Source organism: Leptonychotes weddellii, chromosome 16, assembly GCF_054177405.1.
Source record: "Leptonychotes weddellii isolate Sample4059 chromosome 16, ASM5417740v2, whole genome shotgun sequence".
Lineage (NCBI taxonomy): Eukaryota > Metazoa > Chordata > Mammalia > Carnivora > Phocidae > Leptonychotes > Leptonychotes weddellii.
The window spans coordinates 10,096,575-10,106,868 of record NC_138384.1 but is presented as its reverse complement, the minus strand read 5'-3'; the positions used below and the strand labels follow the sequence as shown (position 1 = coordinate 10,106,868).

At 36.6% G+C, this 10,294-nt stretch overlaps 1 protein-coding gene across 2 annotated transcripts in view; it reads left to right on the top strand.

Moving 5' to 3' along the window:
- Positions 1–10,294, top strand: part of CNTNAP4 (contactin associated protein family member 4) — a 178,087-nt gene that overhangs the window by 121,381 nt on the left and 46,412 nt on the right. For both annotated transcript variants that reach the window (XM_081806346.1, XM_081806345.1), the window contains exon 13: positions 4,553–4,680. In XM_081806346.1, coding sequence (XP_081662472.1) covers positions 4,553–4,680 — 128 coding nt within the window. The remainder of the gene's footprint in view (positions 1–4,552; positions 4,681–10,294) is intronic.

Below are 10,294 nucleotides of genomic sequence, written 5' to 3'. Positions count from 1 at the left end.
TGCACAAACAATGAATCATGGAACACTTCATCTAAAACTAATGATGTAATGTATGGGGATTAACATAAGAATAAAAAAAAAAAGAAACTGAAAAAAAAAAGTGCTTGTTCTCATGAAATACAAAAAAAAAAAAAAAGAATTCTGTTGCTCTCAAAATATATTTACAAGCATTAATTACTAAAGGACATTTCTTCAGTAATCTGCCTATAAAACCTTTAAACAGGTGAACTTAGAATTTCTTACAATTATTTGAACATGTAGCTCTTTAATTTTTTTAAGGACAAACCATGCTGCAAAGAACTAATATTCTATTTATTATATCTTGAAAAAGGAAATCTAAAACATTTAGGGATTTTAAAACTGAGTCTGAAATAGTCTTTTAAGTAGAAGTCTTACGTATATGTTTGCCTTTGAAAAATTAAAAAAGATATTATATTTGAGACTAGAGTTGAAATGTACATTGATTTTTTTTAATCATGAAGAGAAATGTTTTCCAGGTTTTTTTTAAAGGTTTATTTATTTATTTATTTGACAGAGAGAGATAGCGAGAATAGGAACACAAGCAGGGGGAGTGGGAGAGGGAGAAGCAGGCTTCCTGCGGAGCAGGGAGCCCGATGCGGGGCTCGATCCCAGGACCCTGGGATCATGACCTGAGCTGAAGGCAGACACTTAATGACTGAGCCACCCAGGCGCCCCTGTTTTTCAGTTTTTGTATTCACATTTCAACATACCATATGCATATCCTACATCCTACATAAGCAACTCTGTACATAAGAGTTATTTTTAAAAATACTAATAGTCTGGCGCAAAAATCATTGATTTGGTTACAGAATGTACATTAATTTCAGTAACACAGTCTGTTGTTAATTGAGCTCACATTTTGAGCTGTGTGATACTCTGTGTATTTATTTGGCAAACATCAAGGCTGTATTATATTAAAAAACAGATTCTTTTAGGATACCCTAAAAGGAGGTATCCATATGGAGTCATGATTAGACTTCTAGTGTTACATGTTTGGTATGAAGAATATTGTCTTGCTTGCTTGAGCTCCAATTTTTCAGAATATCTACTTCCTTTAGAAGGCACTCTTTATCTCACTGCCTTCACACACACACACACACACACACACACACACAATGCCTACACAATAATAGTGTATTTTAAAATGCAAATAAAATGCTAATAGCAATGCTTAACTGGAAAAAAATTCACCTAATCACCAAGAATTCTCCAATGCCTCTATAACATATTATTCATCAAAAATAATTTTTAAAAAGAAAATTTCGAAACTTCTCTTTTAAATTCTGCTCATTGTGAAGTAGCTTGCATAGAGCTAACCTTCCTCAAATACATTTATAATTCCAGGAAATATATTTATAAAAACACCTACTTGAAGAAAGTGGGGAACAACCAAATGTTGTGGGGGGGACCTGGACCCTTGAAGAAGGGAATCCAAGTGGATGAGAAGATGTTTACATGCCTTTTCCCATGAGGGCGCTAACCAGACCACATGCCATGAAGTGGTTAGGGCTCTAAGGGAATACTAGATCTTTTTGGCTTGAGGTAGCCGAGGACAAAATTTGGGGCTGCCAAAATGACTAAAAATTGAGGAGGGAGTAGAAATCCCAGAAAGAAGAAAGTACCTGGGCGGAGTTCAATCTATCACCCCTACTCAGATCCCTGGCTGCCCTGCACTGCACATGCGCAGGGGAGGGAACCACGCAGACAGCTAGAGCTGGGAAACTGACCAAGCTCTAGAGACATTTCAGCGGCTACCACCAGAGGAGAGACAGAATTTGGAGTTTAAGTCTCATTAATTGAGATGGGCTTGTAAACCCCTTTGCTTTCCTCAGAAATGACAGAGGGTTCGTGTCTTCACAGCAAAGACTGTGTTCCAAAACTGAATACGATTGAAAACTAAAAAGAAAACTGATGCCAGCCCACCTAAGATGGTATAAAACCAAACCTCCACAATTTATTATGATAAGACTGTGATTTAGCTGTGAAAAAAAAAGGAAGTCTTCAGAGAATGATAACAGAATCCAGAGTCTCTATAGTGTATCACTCATAATATTCAGAACATTGTAACAATTGTTATATATTCCCAAAAAGAGTAAATTTGATCCACAGTTAAGAAAAATAATAGTAGTTATTAGAAATAGACTCTGGGACACTGATGTTTGATTAGTAGGCAAAAACTTTAAAGCAGCTATTATAAACATGCCTGAAGACTTAAAGGTAAAAATAACCGCAAGTGAAGAGAGGGCATACTGAGCAGATAAATGAGAACTGTATTCAAGAAGCAAATACATTTTGGAATAGGAAAGCACAACATCTGAAGTGAAAACTTTCCTGGAAGGACTTGAAAATAAGATCTAGCAGAAGAAGTCTTCAATGAACCTGAAGACAACTTAATCAAAATCATTAATCTGAGGAACATGGCAGGTGGGGTGGGGAGAAAGGTTGGAAGAAACATTAACAGAACCTTTGTGGATTGTGAGAAAATATCAGTGATTTAACAGGCAAGAAATCAGAGTCCCTGAAGGATAAGAAATAAAACAAGGCAAAAACTATTTGAAAAAACAATGGCTGGAAATTTCTCAAATTTGTTTAATAAACGTCTGTGGTAGCAAGTCCCCAAGATGGCCCTCCATGAGCCACACTGCCAGTTATTCACACCCTTGTGTAATTTCCTCCCTGTGAGTGTCGCCTGGACCTTGTGACTTGGATCAAATAAATAGAATATGATAAGAGGGCGAGAGTCACTTCTGAGATTAGGTTCCAACAGACTGTGACTTCTGATTTCTTTGCACCTCTTTCCCTGACTCTTGTTTTGACAAAGCAGTCTGCCATGTTGTGAGCTGTCCTGGGGAGAGGCCCGGGTGGCAAGGAATTGAGGCTGATCATCAACCAACAGCCAGTCAATAGCCAAGGCCCTCAGTCCATCCAGTGGTAAGGAACAGACCACTGCCAACAACCAGCCACTGGAGCGAGCTTGGAAGCAGATCCTCCCCTTGGAGGTGATGGCAGTTGTTGCCAGCAGTTCAGTTGTAGCCTCGGAGGGGCTCTGAGCCAGAGTATCCTGTTAAGCTCTGCCCAGATTCTTGACACAGAGAAACTAGGGATCATAAATGTCGTTTCAAGTCACCAAGTTGTAGGATACTTTGTTATGCCATAGCCCATATATAACATAACATCAATGTACAGATTCCAGAAACTCAGAGGGTCTGAAGCAGAATGAAAACAGAGAAAACCACACTTTGGCTTATTGTTCAGTTTGCTAAAAAATAAAAAATAAAAAACCCAAAAGAACGATGATCAAGATAAATATTTTAAAAGCAGCCAGGTTGGATAGATCTGGTGGAATATATTCCATGCAGGGGAACAAAGGTACAAATGCAGGCTGACTTCTCATCGGAAACATGGGTCAGAAGACAATGGGATGATACCTTTGATGTGCTGAAAGAGAAAGCAATGTCAACCTGGAATTCTATACAAAACAAATAGATATTTCAAAAATGAAGGCAAAATAAAGTCCTTTTCAGATTAAACAAATGCTGAATTTGTTACCCACAGAACTGCACTATATGAAATACTAAGAGAAATTCTGTAGGCTAAAGAGAAATAATGCCAGATGAAAACTCAGATCTTCAGGAAGGAAGGAATGAAGAACACTGGAAATCATGAATATGTCAGTAAATAGAAAAGCTGGGGTTTAAATTCTTTTTTTTTTTAATTCAAAAAGAAAATTTACCATTTAACTGTATTATAACATCTATGACATCTACATTTAAAATATATGACAGCAGTAGCCCAAGGAACAGGTGTGTATTGAGGGGGAATGTGGGCAGGGGGTAAGGATATTATTCTGTAGTCAGCTTCTAATATTTTATATTGAGTAATATAACACAAAATCTAACTAAAGTGGATGAATTAAAGATGCATTATGTAAGGATCCATAAAGCAAACATTAAAATACTATAAACAGACATATAGCTAAACAGTGAATAAAAATAAAATTGAATAGAAAGAAATATGGAGTAAACCAAGAAAAGTAGGAGAGAGGGAGCAGAAATACAAGAAATCCTATGGGAAAAAATAGAAACAAATACCAATTTGGCAGATCTAAAACCGCAGTATCAGTCATTACACTAAGTGTAATTAATCATTTATTTATGTATTTATTTATTTATTTTCTATTTCTTTTTTGTTACTGAATTGTAATTGGCATACTATATTGTATTACCTGCAGGTTTACAACACAGTGATTTAATGCCTTCATACATTACAAAATGATCACCTTGCTGTAAACAGTCTACTTAAAGAAAATGGTCAACTGAATTTCAAAATCACCAACTATAGTCAGTCTGCAGGAGACATTAAACTGTGGCCATATTTTCACTCAAATGGGCAATTTGATCCTTGTTCTTTTGCATGTGCAGACTTACCTCAGAATATCTTGGCTTTGAAATGCAATAAGGGCTATTGCTTATTTTATAATTATGTTAATCAGAATAATTTTAAGAATTTTGTTGTTGTTACTGTTTTTTAGGACCAATGACACCGGATTCCTTTCTTATAAGGAACATCTGCCGGTGAGGAAGATAGTGGTTACAGACACGGGCCGACCGCACTCAGAAGCAGCTTATAAACTGGGACCTCTGCTCTGCCGGGGAGACAGTAAGTGCTGGCAGTGGGCTGTAAACATGGCTGAGCACGAGTCATGTTTCTATCATAGAATAATTAATCACACGTCTGTTGTGAAAATGCATGAGCAGTGCCTGAGGTAATTCTTCCAGTCAGTCAACAAACAAGGTACCCTTATAAAGTGCAAAGCCCTGTGATAAATGCTTGGTGGCAAGCTTTGTTCAGATTCTAAGAGAAAGAACCCACTAAGCATCTCGATTTGATTGGTTTGTAAACATATCCCAGCATTCCTAAATGTCTGCATGCCATCATCCATCTAGGAAAGCCTCAGTGCTGCGTAAAATTGTGAAGAATGTGAGTTTTCTACTGTTGGGCCTGTGGTGAAATTAGAGCATCAGTAGAATCAAATGCCAGTTTTATCAGACATATTTCAACTTTTAATCTCTTTTTTTTTCCAGTTTGTGTGTCTGTGTGTTTACGTTAAATCAATGGGACGTACTATTTTGTATATTCAATGTATTAACACTCTAAACCAGAATTTTAAAATTCAAATATAGTTTCACAGAAAATATTTATTTTCAGCAGGGAATGAAATGAGTATACATATCCATACATATGGAGACTGATGCATTAATTATTTATGCTTTTAGTTATTTCCAGGACTTAAAATGGGAATGGGAGAAACATTTATTTATGTTAAAAGTATACCCTACAATAAAATTTTAATCTAGGAGCTCAACATAGGAGATGATCTAACAATGCAGTGGATTGATGGGGATACATAGCAGAAGTTGCTTAGTTAAAAAGCAAAGCTGATACTGGCCTATAAACATTTATATACACTTGTAAAAAACTGTCTGCCATTATACCTACTATCCCTAGTCTTTGGCATCTCTACTTGCTGTTCTGCCAGTAGGCCTCTCACAATCACATGAAGATGACATAGGATATTGCGTGGAGAGAAAAATTATGTGCAGAGAGATGAGGTTGTAAGCTCAGGATGCATTCAGGGGAGTACAATGATTTTGTGACTATAGAAAATTGTTCTATACGTCACACACAGTTTTCAGTGCTGGCTCTGATCTTAACCCTTCAGGGGCCCAGACTGGCTTCCTCCCTCCCCCTTATTCCATTTGCTACCATCCCTAGGGAAGTGTCTGCTTTGACCGAGGTCACTACCACTAGTCCTTAGGGCTTCTTTCTTACAAATTTCCTGCCATGAACTTGAACACATAGCACCTTTTCATTTAACGGAAGTGATTCTCCATGGTAGGTAGTTTTTCCCCCTCGGTGGACATTTGGCAATGTCTGGAGATGTTTTTTGGCTGTCACAATTGTTGGGGGGTTGAATGCTACCGGCATCTAGAGGGAGAGGTGAGGAATGCTGGTAAATATCCTATGATGTGCAAGACAGCCCTCCGCAGCAATGAATGATCTGGTCCAAAATGTCAGTAGTGCTGAGGTTGAGAAACCAGAAAATTAAACTTTTGTGACCATGGGGATGCAGAGGTATATGGATTTACAAATAGTTTAAGTATTTAGAGACCTGCTAAGTAATTTCTAAGTTATTAATGAAACAGTAATTGAGAGTTTCCTTGGCCTTGTCTTGTACATCTATTTTAGGCTTAAGGCTCATCCCCACATAAAGTCGTAGGACTGTTCTCTGCATGGAGGGCTCTTTCTTATTCTATCAGTCAGAAGAGCGATGGCTACAGAACAATGAATGCCCCCTTTTCTCTATATGGGAAATCTGCGGTGCCTTAGGCACATTGTTTTTTCTTTCCAACTGAGATAGACTGGGTGGCTAAGGGGCTTCTAGATATGGAATCATGCACAGTGGGCCTTATAAGCAGAAGAAAGGTATGTGGACACTATCCTGAGGGCACTAGGACCTGAACATTGGATAATTTAAGGCTGAGAAATAGCTTGATCTTCATGATCCAACTGAAAGCATGAAGACCAGGTATAAATCTGAAGACCAGCAAAGTGACCTTTGATGTAAGACAGGAAAAATGATAAGGGCTTCAACCACACAGTGGCATGCGGCTTAAGGAAGGGTCTCACATATAGAGGGAAATTCAATATGATCTAGAGGAGGGTTGAGGTTGAAGGGGTGTGAAGACGATCTCTGGCTTTCTGATCTAAATAAAGTCGCTGAGGATCATTCATTGAAACAGTAGGATGCTAGTCCTCTTCACTGAGACAAAAGAGCTTTGAGATATTCTTTGACAGAAAAATGGAAAAATGAGAATGAAAAAAAATTGACATTTAGGTTTTCTCCCACAAGCTAGAGATGTTGAAAATTTTATATCTAGCCATGTTTTGGTAGGAAAGAAGACAGAAGCCTTGAAAAAGCAGGACAAATCAAACAAAAATGAGTATGAGTCCTTACTGGTCCCAAATAGAGCTTATCCCTAATTAATTGGTACTGTCTTTTTCTACGTCCTTCTTTCATCCTTTTTTTTAAAGTGCAGGTGATTCTGAAATCCCGTGGGACTGCTGCTATTACTGTGTGGTGTCAGAAGTCGTAGATTACATTGTTAGGGGTTTGACGTAAAGCACAGCCTGAATGATAAAGCCCCATTACTGTTGTGCTGCAGACACAAAACTTCGTAAATACCGGTGTCCTTAAGGAATTTATTTATTTATGAACATGGAAATCAATTTCTTGAAAATATATGTGAAAAGTAAATGGCCGAATTCAACATCCTATTTATGATAAAAGCCAAAGTAGGAACTAAAGAGAACATCCTCAATGTTTTAAAAGGCATCCATGAAAATCTGACGGCTAATACCATACTGAGTAGTCAGACTTGAAATGCTTTCCCTCTCAGAGGAGGATCAAGGCAAGGATGTCTGCTCTCACCTCTCCTATTCAACATCATACTGCTAGTCCTAGCACATGCAATAAGAAAAGGAATTCAAGGCATGTAGATCAGAAAGATATAAAATGTTCTATTTATAAATGATCTGGATTTCTGGGTAGGAATTCTGTAAGAATTTCTTTTTCTTTTTAAAATGAGTTTAGCAAGATCACAGGATGCAAGGTCAATATTCAAAAATAAATTATATTTCTGTATTTTCCTAATAAGAACTCTAAATTGAAATTTAAAAGCACTTTTTACAGTAGCACCAAACATATTAAATACTTCGGCATAAATATAACAAAATTATATAACATTGATGAGAAATCATTAAAGAAGAACTAAGTAAAAATAGGATAGTTGTAGATTGAGTCAATATTGTTAAGATGTCAATTTTTCTAAAATTGATACACATATTCAGTATAATCCCAATCAAAACCCAGTAGGTGTTTTTCTTTTTCCTTTTTTTCTTGTAGAAATTGGCAAGCTTATTCTAAAATGTGTACAGAAAAGCAAAGAATAGTCATGTGAGTAGATAAATAATTAGGATAACTAAAACATTTTGAAAAATAAAAATAAAGTTTGAGACTTATACTCCCTGATTTTAAGACATATTACAAAACTACAGAATTCAAGACAATGTGATACTGACATCAAGATAGAGAAGTAGATTGAAAGAACAGAATAGAGAGTCCAGAATATTTATATGTTCAATTGGTTTTTGAAAAAGCTGCCAGAGCAACTCAATGGAGAAAGAATAGTCCATTTCAAGAAATAGTGCTAGAATAATGAAAACCCATTTGGAAAAAAAAAAACAAAACAAAACCAAAAAACCAAAAATCTCAACCCATACTTCAAACTGCATACAAAAATAACTCAAAATTAACCATGCACTTAAATATAAACCCACAAACTATAACATTCTTTAGGAAAGTATAGGAAAAAAATCATAGTGATCGTGGTTAGGCATAGACTTTTTAGATATAGCCGACCAAAAGCATGATCCATAAAAATGTTAAAACGATAAATTGAGTATCACCAAACTTAAAAAATGCTTTTAAAATGACATTGTTAAGAAAATGAAAAGAAAAGCCAAACACTGGGGAAAAAATATTTACAAAATAAATATCTGAGGGGTGCCTGGGTGGCTCAGTCATTTAAGTGTCTGACTCTTGATTTCAGCTCAAATCATGATTTCAGTGTCCTGGAATCCAGGCCCATGTTGGGCTCTGCTCTCAGTGGGGAGCCTGCTTAAAATTCTTTCCCTCTGTCCCTCCCTCTACTCAGCTGTCTCTCTCTCTCTAAAATAAATAAATCTTTAAAAATATATATATGTATATACACATATATTTATCTGATAAAGCCTAATGTCCATGATATAGAAAGAATTCTCTCACAGGTCAATAATAAAAAAAAAATTCAAATTAAGAAATGGGCAAAACATTTGCACATGCACTTCATCAGAGAAAATATACAGGTTTCAAAAAGCACATAAAAAATTCTCAATCTCCTTAGTCATTAGGAAAATGTAAAATAATACCACAATGAGAATAACCATTAAAATGGCTAAAATTAAAAAACAAAACCCCCGACAATACCAAATGCTGGTGAAGATGCGGAATAACTGGAACCCTCATAGCTGGTGCAAATGCAAAATGTTACAGCCACTTTGAAAAATAGTTTGGCAGATTATTTTACAGGTTAAACTCATATTTACCATATGATCCAGCAGTCCCATTCCTAGGTACACAAGAGAAATGAAAAACCTGTATGTAAAGTTTTATATTAGCTCTGTTCATAGTCTCCTAAAACTGGATACCACCCAAATGTCCATCAACTAGTGGTTGACTAAACTTCCCATTTTACTGTGGTGTATCCATACTATACAGTGGAATACTACTGAACAATAAAAAGAAATGGAGTATTGATACATGCAACAACATGAATGAATCTCAAGTGCTTTATGCTAAGTGAAAGAAGCCTTATGTAAAATACTACATGCTGGACTATTATTCAATAACTAAGATACTGTGGAAAAGGCACAATCATGGGAGCAGAAAAAGAATCTCTGTAACAGCTTCAAGGTGAGAGGAATTTTGCAAAGGGGAACAGGTGAAAGACATGTTCTTTTTTTTTTTTCTGTGTGTCCTTTTTTTTATTAACATATAATGTATTATTTGTTTCAGGGGTACAGGTCTGTGACTCGTCAGTCCCACGCAATTCACAGCACTCACCACAGCACACACGCTCCCCAACATGAAGGATGCATTCTGTATCTTAAGTGTGGTGGTGGTTTCATGGCTTTATGCATTTGTCAAAATTCCTACACAAAGAAAGGGTGATTTTTATTACTGTAAATTATCCTTCAATACATCTGACTCCAAAAAAAACAAAAACAAAACAAGCAACTACTGTTATGAGTAGTTATAATTATGGTTGTTTAATTTTTTGCCTTTTTTAGAGCAATTTTAGGTTTATAACAAAATTGAGAGGAAACTCATATATCCCCTGCCCACACACATGGATAACCTCTATTATTATCAACATCACTCACCAGAATGCTACGGGTTTTTTTTGTTTTTTTTTTACCAAGGATGATAATTGCTTAATTGAAAAATTGGTTCACTGGGCGCCTGGGTGGCTCAGTTGGTTAAGTGACTGCTTTTGGCTCAGGTCATGATCCTGGAGTCCCTGGATTGAGTCCCGCATCGGGCTCCCTGCTCGGCAGGGAGCCTGCTTCTCCCTCTGACCCTCCCCCCTCTCATGTGCTCTCTGTCTCTCAT